This window comes from Ptychodera flava, chromosome 19 (genome assembly GCF_041260155.1).
Source record: "Ptychodera flava strain L36383 chromosome 19, AS_Pfla_20210202, whole genome shotgun sequence".
Taxonomy (NCBI): domain Eukaryota; kingdom Metazoa; phylum Hemichordata; class Enteropneusta; family Ptychoderidae; genus Ptychodera; species Ptychodera flava.
This window is the reverse complement of record NC_091946.1, coordinates 18,525,181-18,537,612: the sequence shown is the minus strand read 5'-3', so window position 1 is coordinate 18,537,612 and position 12,432 is coordinate 18,525,181. Positions and strand designations below refer to the sequence as shown.

The 12,432-nt window shown below is 38.3% G+C and overlaps 1 protein-coding gene across 3 annotated transcripts in view; it reads left to right on the top strand.

The window, feature by feature from the left end:
* LOC139118794 (sulfotransferase 1B1-like) overlaps positions 1-11,890 on the top strand; it is a 30,544-nt gene extending 18,654 nt beyond the window's left edge. For all 3 annotated transcript variants that reach the window (XM_070682256.1, XM_070682255.1, XM_070682254.1), the window contains 6 exons: positions 3,037-3,231; positions 6,078-6,337; positions 7,315-7,438; positions 8,364-8,458; positions 10,330-10,501; positions 10,881-11,890. In XM_070682256.1, coding sequence (XP_070538357.1) covers positions 3,072-3,231; positions 6,078-6,337; positions 7,315-7,438; positions 8,364-8,458; positions 10,330-10,501; positions 10,881-10,990 — 921 coding nt within the window. In that variant the 5' untranslated portion in view covers positions 3,037-3,071 and the 3' untranslated portion in view covers positions 10,991-11,890. The remainder of the gene's footprint in view (positions 1-3,036; positions 3,232-6,077; positions 6,338-7,314; positions 7,439-8,363; positions 8,459-10,329; positions 10,502-10,880) is intronic.
* The last annotated feature ends 542 nt before the right edge of the window (positions 11,891-12,432 follow it).

The following is a 12,432-nucleotide window of genomic DNA, read 5'->3' as shown; positions in this document are numbered from 1 at the left end:
CGTGTTGCTTCAGTCTAGTTTTTTTAATCGACTTTGAGCTCCCGAGAGCATCTTGTTCACACTCTATAAAACTGAACCGATAAAAATCTCAAAAACAGTAATCTTGTGGACAGTACGCTTGTCGTTGAGCTACTTTACGGTAATATTCTCAATACATCGGACCGCTGTCTCTTGAAAAACAATGTGAACCGATGAACTTTCACATCTCAAACGATTAACGAGCATGCGTAAACCATTCGCCTTCGAGTGACTGTCATGTAACATCTCCGATCGCAAGTAGTTACTATAGGAGCCTGCATTAATGATATCCTACTTATGAAGTTTTGACCATTTTCAAGAATGCAAGAAAATTCGAGGTGATTGGAAGAAATCACCTTCAAACCTTGATGACTGCAACTTCATTGCTGCTAAACGCCTTACTCACACCCCAAAATGAGAAATCCCGTTGGTCGTACAAAATACGACTTCATCAGGCATCCCCTTTATAGATTTATCGGTCCGTGTAATTTGTATCAAGCCAGAGAAAAAGCGCGCTTTCAAGAGATCATAAAACGCGAGATAGAATGGTGATTTATAAGAAGTATAGTATGCAAAATCGATAAAATCGATTTACTCTTATCGGAGTTATCAGTTTATTTGTATACTGACCCAGACAGACGCAGAAGATTGGAGAGAGATCAGACAGTCTCACAATGATCAAAACGGAAGTTTGACTCCAAACTGAAACTTTATATGTGTAGTGACCCCTAATTAAGCTGCTATAAGAAGTAGCACAACTTGGTACATCTTAAGGGCCTGTGAAGAATCCATACAATTGATATTAGGCCTTCTTATATGCCTCATTCAACCCAAGACATATTAACATTAATCACAGCTGTATACGAGGCGCCAAATGTAAAAAAAATATATACATACATACATACATACATACATACATACATACATACATACACATACGCATATATATAATATTATATATATATATGCGTATATATATATATATATATATATATATATATATATATATATATATATATATATATATATATATATATATATATATATATATATACGGATATATATATATATTTCCGTACTCCACTGCCATCTTTTGCCACGCACAGTCATTAAAGCTTTCTTCCTTAAATGGCGGTCGGAACGCGTTCATTCTTTGGGCAGCAGTGCCCGGTGATGGATCCCCGTACCGTACCGTGTCGCTGGGGAGATTAGTCAAATTTGGTAACAATGCATGACTGTCCGTCCGATCACCTCTTTGATGAATGAGACTTAATTAATCATGGTATCAGATTAATCACTTCTACACTCGATTGTATGATCGTCCAGCGTTCCGGCTTAAATTCCGGCCGAATTTCAAAAGTGGTGTTACAAAGACCGTACAATCGCCATGGCGATCCTGACACTTCAAACGATCGGGTGCTTGAGGATGTCAATGAAAATTGAATTACAAAGATGCGATTGTGATGTAAATCATGCGCAGGTTCTATTGAGATTCTCAAACGTTAGAAAATGGAAAACAGTGGTCTAGCGTCAGTTTTGGGGATGTCAAATGCGAATTTGTCAATGAAGCATATGAATGATGGGTTGTATGTACAGCAATGCAAACAACACGACACGAACAATTGGATAATTCACTCAGGAATAGGTAGTCGGTTGAAACCCTTGACACGTATTTCAAGGGCAAGGGTAATACAGTGTACTATTACAGCGCATCTAAAGGTGTAGCAATGCATGAAAACACGGTACTTTACAATAAGGAAAAGAGTCAAGGCGAACTCAAGGCTCTTCTACCTGTCGATTTACTGCAGTTTAATTCAGTTCAAACGACGACTGACTCCAATAAAATTGTTATTCAAAAACACACGATATAAATTGCTGACTTATCGCCAAGCCGTAAACATAGCCGCTAAATAGCGGGGATGACAGCAACGTGTAATGCTGTTGTAGCTAATTTATAATCTTTTAGGCAGGTATTATAAAACGTCAGTGATAATAATTTCCTTCATGGCTCTTTTTATGGCTTCTTTTTGACACAAAAGTATCGAAGCCACTGATTCGAAGTAGGCGATACTCAAGGTGAAAATTTAGGGTACATGGCTTGCTTAATCGTGTAATACAATGTGGAAGATCAAATATCGGTTTTGAATATGATTCTGCTTTAAAAGATTAAAAGATTCCGACTAGTAATGGTCACTTTATTGGACCCTCCGTCATTCATGCGCATGCGCTATGGGTGACCAGTTCTCTGTCGGCGTTTTTTCAAGGATAGGCACGGAGACTTTGCTGGTTGATTGCCGCCAATTTTTTTTCAAGAGTGTTTAGGTCATGCACGGCAAATGCTAAAAATATTATATTTCCCCCCATAGAGTTAACACAGGGATGATGGCCATTTTGAATTTCAAGTGTTGGTAAATTGTGGGTAATTCGTTTCTCAGGTATCAAATTTTGCACGGTGACCCTGAATTTTAATTTGTGGTTACAAAAGCGAATGGTTTAAAGTGTGCTTGAGAAAGTTAAGTTTGGTCAGAAGCCGAAGTTTTTCCATTTCGGGGCGCGAACTGCCTTTGTGGCCGACATAATTTTCAATGTACGAAAACTATGAAAACTATGTGTAACTAAAACATGCGACTGTGGCGTCTGTATACCCAAACTAAAGAGTTTCCGTAATGTACATGAACAATCTTGAGTGTTTTTGTTAATCATTTGGGCGTCAGTTCTCGAGTATTTGAGAATGTACTTGGTAATCACATCAATCATACAAGGAGTCTCTCTCTCTCTCTCTCTCTCTCTCTCTCTCTCTCTCTCTCTCTCTCTCTCTCTCTCTCTCTCTCTCTCTCTCTCAAATCTATGGTGAGCCATTCATGTAGAAATCCTTTGAAAGCCATGCAGGCATTAGGTCAGGTACGACAGTTTATTGTTTTGGCATAAAAGAAATCGCTTTCTAGGTTGACTCTTCATTCTGGCGCTTGGTACACAGCCGCACTGACCTCTCTCTATACTCCCTATCTATTTTTACAGTGTAGATTCGGTCAAACTATCCCTGGACAACAAACATGGATGAAGAACTCAAAAAGAAGGCATTGAAGAAGAACTATTTCATGAGGCCAGACTTGGTGTTGCCAGGAATCATGGAGAAAAACAACATTCTGACGAACGTGAAGAACTTTCAAGTTCGCGACGACGATGTCTTTTTGGTGACCTATCCAAAGGCAGGTAAGAACAACTAATGTACCCTTGGAGGAAATCCGATGTTGTTGAGCTCAGTTGGATTATTGTATGTTTGTTTGCTACGTTGGTTTTACGTTTACTCAACATGGAGTGTGCAGCTTGACCTGGAGGGACTGTGACTGTACAAACATGTATGGAGAGACGTGGCTACCAAATGTCCTTTTTGTTAAAATAACCTAAATACGGGTCAGACTCCTCTGTTCAGGCACAGGTATTCGAGCCTACAGTCTATGATTCAGGTGAACGTCAGAGCAAAACGGGTAAGATTGCTTCTCTTTTGTCAAGGGATAGTATTATAGAAAGCAGGCAACCTCAGCAGGAAGCGTGCAAGAAATAATGCATAGAGTTGCCCCCATTCAGTTTTTATGTCGCTCGAAAAGGAATACGACTCTTTTTAGGGTAGAATGCGCCTTGGGACAGATATTCAGCCGCGCCTCTCAAACTTTTACAATGCCTTTTGGTCCGCCACTTATGGAGGCTTATTTTGAAGGGTTTGAAATTGTGACTCACCTCATTATACGAATTTTGTTGTAAATGAAATGAAAAGTGACCCATGCGGTACTCGAACCCACATCCCCCGAATACATTGCGGATGCTAATGGATCAGTCGGAGTGACTGTGGTCGGTCCTGTCACTCGGATGGGGCTCTTCATGTCATGTGCGTGTACAGTGAGTTTTGGCTAAACTCATTACCTAATCTTTCTGCCTAAGGATCCAGGGACTCGCACAGAAGTCATCAACTTAGGAATTGATTTTTTGGTAACGAGGATCAGTCATACGAATCATGCAAAGCAAGAGAAGTGTATACTGGGTTTTGATCAGTTCACTTCATATATGTTCGCTCGTGCATATATGTCGTGAACTGGTCAAAATCTCGTGGTGTACCGTCGCTAGCGGTGCTTTACTGCTTAAACATATTTCTCTGAATTTTGCGTGATGTCTATTCTTAATTTCGAAAGAGGATGACTTACAGTTCTGCTACTGAAAAATTTGAGCGACAGTTTAAGTCTTCCAATTCCGAGGTGCAAGCTACACAAGCCTGACATATTTAATTTATTCGTTGAGAGAGTTTCGGGGAGGGTCCAGCGTATGTTCGAACGACTGTCCGATAAAATTGCAGCAAGTTCGAAATAAAGTTTTCTCCCCTTAATTTTTGTACTTTTCCAATTTTTTTAAATGCCAAGTAAAAAGCACCTCGTTTCAGCCACCATGGTTGGCACCTATACATTCCGTTGTTGTCAATGATGAATGTGGACTTGTTCACAGGAAATCGTAGGGTGAACAGGTTAATTTGTCTTGCGGGAATTGCAATCATCTACGACCCCGACTTAGCGCTATATCGTGAAGAAACCGTGACTAGTTTCCCCAGCTTACGGTATAACTAATGTATCAGTTTGCGGTACAAACTGCGAACAGCTGAGTTTTCTGAACAACAAACTTGCCAAAAGATCTCCTCAGCAGTGCACGGGAATGGCGTGAGTTGACAGGGGTTTGGAGGCGTAACCCTGGCAAATAATCAAAATACACCTACACTACTGATACGCGACGAGTTTTCTTCGCCATTGCGCGCGTGTTTCAATTTATCACAGACACAAGCTGCAAGCTGTATCCGTGAAATTTGAGGTTAGCATATCTTGTCTGGCGGTAAAAGCCTGCGGGTACGTCACGTGACTCCCAAAACTGTATCAGTCTTAACCAGGACACTGGACCACTTTGCAAGGAGGGCGTGACTTTTGAGGTAGAGGTTCTGCCTGGTTGCTTTCCAGGTGATTCGATTTGCCAAAAAGGTCTATGACTTTTCACCAACATCTTCGTACACTCGTGGTAGAATCCGCCTCTTGCACAGATATTCAGACAATTTTTTAAGAGACTCTTCCGGTCGATCCGTTGTGGGGCCTTATTGTGAAGCTCATGGAGTGAAGAAAGTTTCGATATCTTATTTTTGTAAAGAAACAAAAACAAAAATGTAATTTTTCCCTTTGAGTTACAGGGATGGTGGTAATTTTACATTTCAAGTGTCCGTATCTTCGGTTGATTTGTATTTCTTGTACCAAAATTTTCACTGTGACTCCCCGATTTCCGTTCTTGATTTTGAAAAGAGATTCGTTGAAAATTTCATTGAGAAAAAAATTGAACAGAGGCTTAAGTCTTTCAGTCTCGAGGCGCTTACTACCTGTACTCAGGACATCCTGCAAGGGAACATCAGCGAATAATAAGTGTTTAAAGTTGGTATATTCAACGATCTCCAAGCGCAGTCAAAGACAAGGAAATTTATTACCAATGTACAGCTATCAGCATAGCCGCCATACATAATTTGTCTGCTCAGATCTTTGAAAATGAATGAAAGTTTGGTTAAGGAAGTCAAATTGCACTCGTCTCACGATAAAAAACTAGGCGACGCAAAGACTCCCAAATCGAAGTTTGCTATCTTGATTGGTTCAATGATCGGACAACAAAAGCGAATAGTCAACGCTTCTCAGAATAAGGTATCAATGTTCATCAGGTGGATTAGATCATTCGGGCCACTCGAATGATAATTATAAATAAATTTGCCCATTAAGAGATGATATCAAGATGATATCATAACGTCCCTATCAACATAAATATTTGTTATCGTTTTAGATCCAAGCATTTACATTTTTTCTAATAAACCGGACTCAAAGCCAGTTTTGGTCTAGACTCAATGTTTCTGATGGTAAGTATTGGCCTTTGTGTCTGACAATTGAGAGGGGGAGGGGGTCGAAAGGGCAAGGGCGTGTTATATTCTTCACATGGTAAGCAGTATGGTGAGCATATTGTCAGCGAAGGACTCAAATTATTTTTCATTTCAGGTACAAACTGGACATGTGAAATTCTGGATGCCATTCTGAACATCGACAACCTGGAAGTCCTCAAGACGAGGTCACTATTCGAGAAAATTCCAATGCTGGAACTTGGACCCTCAATTCATCCAGACCTGGTGGCGGACGGTGTAGAGGGCATACCGTCCAACGTAAAAGCTGTACTGGACCCATTCCCGTCACCGAGAAGGGTACCTACCCATCTGCTACCGGAGTATTGCCCAGACCAACTGTTCACTAAGAAACCTAAGGTATAAACTCATCACATGCATCTGAAAATCGGGTTTTTTTGATGGAATGATGGCTTGTGAAACGCCGAATTATGAAACAACAACGCAAACACAAACGCATATACATTGCTATTGCCAATATTATTTAATTATATCCGCTATCATAAGTTGTTTGTTTGTTTGTTGGGAGTTGAGGGGGAATGTGCAAGTTGCATCACAGAACCTATATGGTCTATAGTCGCATACGCAAGTTGAGTGCTAGGATTCGAGTAACTATTCTCCTAACGGCGCGCTAGTTAACGAATAAGGAAAAGGTAATGATACGTGATGAAGGCCACGGCCACAGGGGTTTGTAATTTTGATTGAAAAGTGAATTTGATGGACATTTGCAGACACTAACCTCTGTTACTTAGAATAAGACTATTAAATTTATCAAAAGTTTTAGGCGCTGAAAGTAATGCAAGATAGACTGCACTGTACTTAGATCAACATACAGTTAGCTGCCTTAAATATTAGCCAAGACAGGAATGTAGTTTTTAAAATGATAACATTTCGTTATTTTCTATCAAACGTCTCAGTTTTTGTCGCTTCAGGTAACAAATGGCCGATAAAGGGAAAAAAGAACAAAAATCTGTACTTGAAACCGTGGGATACACACTTTGGGATAAGTTCGGGCTAGAGAGAGACAGAATGGCCCGAGACAGCTTTGTATTGTGTCTTAGTATGACCAAGTTCAAATCTTGACCTTTATTACTATCACAGGTCCATATATACAGTGAAGTATGAATAATCATTAGGATCAATGAATGACACGACTAACTAATGACACGCCCAATGCATAATCTACATAATTAGTAAAGGAGTCGGTGGGCGGAGCTACACCATACACGTGATTCCCAACAGACACGAACCAAATTTTCCTTGCCATTCCTTCTTCGTTAATCCTTTTTTCCATTTATTTCTGTCACAGAAATGTGTTTCTCTTTTCTCTTTCTCAGACTGTTCTCGTCGACAGAAATCCGAGGGACTGTTTAATTTCCCTGTTAGGGTGGCACGCTTCAACACGCTTTCTATCCCCCCTGGAGTGGAACGAAATGTTTGAGATATACATGAACGGACTCAGTAAGTCTGTTGAGAGTTTTGTTTGTATGTAGAAGGGAATTGTTGGCGACAGTTCGCTCATCAAGTGGTATCAGTACGTTCCCGCCTTAGGCAATGGTGGGTCTGCAAGGTGAACGAGTCAGTACTGCAAAAGTCTGAAGGAACTTTGTGTGCATTTTCTTTAGAGTTCAGCGTTTTATTTGGTGTGTCATTTCGTGCTTTGAATACATGTGTACAGCAATATTGTGTCTGTCTTTGGCTCTCTGTCATTGTACCTGTCTGTCTATGTTTAAGTCTCTGACTGTCTGTCTGTCTGTCTGTCTGTATGTATGTATGTCTGTCTGTCTGTTTCTTTGTTTCTGTTCGTCAGTCTGTCTGTCTGTCTGCCCGTCTATCTTCCCCCCCCTCTCTCTCTCTCTCTCTCTCTCTCCTCTCTCTCTCTCTCTCTCTCTCTCTCTCTCTCTCTCTCTCTCTCTCTCTCTCTCTCTCTCATTATGAAAATAAATAACACATTGATTGTAAAGGAGTCACTTACGTGTATCAAGACTTGAAACCTGTCCTTTTCTATTGAAACTAATTTATCATTCCAGGAAGTGGCTGATGTTTATATCAGCGACATCACTTTGATATTGTCAGTGATAATCTAAATTAGGACTTATGTCCGCGAGAATTTAAGACCCAGATAAAAAAAAAACACTCTTTTAACTTCAGAATGCCGTGTAATGAACTGAGAAAAAGCCCCTATAATTTCTACACTCTTTGTCGGTTTCAAAAAGTGTAGACATTATTGGGCTTCTTTCTCAGGCCATTACACGGCAGTTTGAATTTAAAAGAGAGGGTTAGCAATTTTTGCAACCGACAGTGTACTCGCTTAATCATTTTGAAATTCAGCAATCTTGTCTGCTTGAATCGTCACTTACAAACGTATGTATCTTTGTCTTGGCAGGTGTGTATGGACCTTACCATTCTTTTATCAAATCTTGGGCGAAATACGAAAACGAACCATGGCTTTTATGGATGAAATACGAAGACTTGAAGCAGGTGATAAAGCTACCATAGATACATGTACAATGCATTAAAACAACGAATCAACAATAATCAATTGTCACTACATTTGGCTCTAGTATACGCATATATATATATATATATATATATTATATATATATATATATATATATATTATATATAATATATATATATATATACATGTACAATGCATTAAAACAACGAATCAACAATAATCAATTGTCACTACATTTGGCTCTAGTATACGCATATATATATATATATATATATATATATATATATATATATATATATATATATATATATATATATATATATATATATATATATATAAAAACAATAAATATGAGAACACATCAAGTATTTTTGGTACCTATTACTCGAGTTTCACACATACACGCGATCGTCAGATAGGTAGATTTTATTGTATGAAATTTGCTTCAGGTGCTTCCATATAAGTATCAGGTTGGGTCAAACCATTTGGTGTTGTGGGTTGGATTAAAATTTGACAAGTAAGATTTGTTTTCGTGTCGGCACTTGGACACCAACTCGGAACGCTTGCTTAAAAGGCTAGACTTATCTGCATTGATTATGAATGGCTTCTCTGTAAGATAAAGGTTGCATTTCTTGGACAAATTTGAGTAACCAATTGCTTTTGATAGGATTGACCATGATATATGAAATGGTTTGTCTTGAGATTTCAAGTGAGAGACATATTTTGATAATTCTGTGCTGTTGGCGTACGCCTTATTTCGGAAAGATTGGACATGATTTGCATAGCGTGTTTTAAATGTGTTGTCAGTTAGACCGACACAAAAACAAATTTTACTTGTCAAATTTCAATCCAACCAACAACACCAAATGGTTTGACCCAACCTGATACTTATATGTAAGCACCTGAAGCAAATTTCATACAATAAAATCTACCTATCTGACGATCGCGTGTATGCGTGAAACTCGTGTAATAGGTACCAAACATACTTGATGTGTTCTCATATTTATTGTAATATTGCTCTGCATTCCTGCATCGAGCACATCATCCCTCTGAGAAGATACAAACAAGTTTTGTATACATATATATATATATATATATATATATATATATATATATATATATATATATATATATATATATATATATATATATATATATATATATATATATATATATATGTATATATATATACAAGTATATATTAACGCAAGTATATATACTATAATTATGTTAAGATTCATGCAATATTTACCTAACTAACATAATTATATTATTGCTTTGTATTTGAACGAAATTATGTGTTATGCATCGAGCATTCGGGCATTGTACATGTAATTTCCCACAAGAACATCTGTATACGTCGGTACATTTTAGTTTGCTAACGTGATTTGTCCCTCGCATGACTGAAAGTCGAGTGTCATACACCTAAGTTTGCACTTGACGTCTTCTCAAAAAGTATTTTATCGCTATATGCTCTGCGATCTGATATCGAGCATCTGCGCGTAAGTATATGAATATGTATATATGTATGTATGTATGTATGTATGTATGTATGTATGTATGTATGTATGTATGTACGTACGTACGTACGTACGTACGTACGTACGTACGTACGTACGTACGTATGTATGTATGTATGTATGTATGTATGTATGTATGTATGTATGTATGTATGTATGTATGTATGTATGTATGTATGTATGTATGTATGTATGTATGTATGTATGTATGTTGTGTTGGTGTGAGAGTGGGAGTGTGAGAGTGTATTGTCTGTATTTATGTGTGTATCTATGTTGATATAAAACCATATGGTCAGCTCATGTGGGCCTTAAGCGATGTTTGCACACAAGTATTGATTATTTTTTTCTGTTTTAAATGCACACTTTTGCAGAATCCTAAAGAATCATTCAAAAAGATATCGACGTTTTTGGGAAAAAATCTGACTGACTCGCAAATTGATGACGTGATGCGCGTCACCAGTTTTGACTACATGAAGAAAGCCATGGAAAATGTGAAAGATCGGGACGCGTTCCTGAATCCAAAAGGAGTTTGGCAGAGAAAAGGTAAAACCCACAATTTTACCTGACAAACTCCTGTGATATCATTTGCTGGTACTGTAACCATTGTGTTGCATTTTACTCGCTTCATTTCTCGTTAGCATTTCATCTAATGCGATCGATTGTGTATTTCCCATTGCTTCACTCCCTTTGGCGTCGACCACTGGATCTAGGAACTAAGGAAATGCGCAATGCCGAAGTGGAATTTTCTTTTCATTCCAAGATCAATTAAATAGCATTTCTTAAAGATTTTCCTGGGCATACATGCAATTATTTTATGATTCGGAAGTTCAAACGTAATTTCCGGCCAACTCTCCTGCCAATTGTTTTAAACAAGCAGAACAAACATTTGTAACTACATTTTCTATTTAATCTCATTTTCCAGGTGTTGTTGGCAATTGGAAGGATGCTTTTACCATTGCCCAAAACGAGGCTTTCAACAAGCAGTACGACGAGGAGATGAAAGGCTTCGAACACCTAAAATATAAGTTTTAAAAAATTTTAAATGATGTCACTCCAGGAACTTTACACACAGTAGACAAAATCATATCTTTGGTTTTGAGCAGAAATAGTTTAGTCTGCAATATGTTATCAGAATACGTTTATCACTTCTTCCTCCCTTTGTGAAATTTTATGTTCCATTATCAACTTTGGCATTGCTGTATATCAAGTACTGGTAATGGCGATTCCATGAAGCCTTAGCCCTAATTTGCATAACCAAAGACGATTAATTATTTCAGTGAAGCGAATAATCAAAATTAGCTATGTATAGATGCAAGTCACTATAAGCATAACGTTATAAGCAGCCTGTGAGGGCGCCTTAACTGAAATTGGATGGTCATACATAAGTGGTTGTTACTATTATATATTTTTGAGACCGGCCTTGAATATTCGTTCTGTTCAGGAGTAAACTGCCATGAAACAGTGATTATGGCCGCTCACAGCAACGATGACGATTTAATTTTCTCTCGCGACGTGACATAGACTGATACAGCTACACTGCGCCTAGCGTACATTCCTTGGGACTACTGTTACATGGCAAGCTCAGTAGTACTTTGTGAACTGACTCATAACCCGCGCCAGTCACAAGTCAGAAGTCACAAGTTGTAGCTCCGCCAAAGGATGTTTTAGGACATGTTACTGTGCTGTGACGCAATATTGTAACCGTGTGTAATTTCTTATTAACTGTACGATGAACTAAGGAGTCACAGGTGTTAATTGAAGTAGAACCCGCTCATACTGTTGTAGTTTGATAGATACTAAAATTAATGTTTATTTGGCTAACTTTTGCATGTTACAAAGTTGTAAAATTGTAGGATTAGTTGTTTTGCACGCAATATTGAAGTTGATGCGTGGTGTTATATGTGTACATTAAAACTGAGTTAATACTTTAAATCTCTTGATTGTGCATGAGATGGTGGGGGTGGGTCTTGTCTCCTTTTACAAAATGTGTACTCTGTACTTTGAGAGCTAGACGTGGGCTTGTACTGTACCTCAAACTTCAATACTAGTATGGTTGTTTGTTTGTTTGTTTGTTTGTTTGTTTGTTTGTTTGTTTGTTTGTTTGTTTGATTTGCTGTACCTCAGCAGGCATTTGCTGTTTGGATATCGATGGTGAGGAAATGCAGTGTGGGAAGGGCAATGGGGAGATTTGCAACGGGAAATGCCCGTTTGAGCTTTTACTCTCTCCCGAACTTTCTTTTTATTTATTTAGAACTCCAAGATACATATGTAGTGTATCACGTCAGATTATCATTGCTCAAAAGTGACCAGCTGGCTTCTCCTGCACACATAAGTTCATTCACCCCGAACCCAATCAGACTGGATGTTAATCTGTGATATGAAAAAAAATATATCACATTATTATTCTTGGTTGCAAACTTTAGCAATGGGTCAGTCGTCCACGTGTTGATTTAAAAAGCGGATCAGGAAAGTAG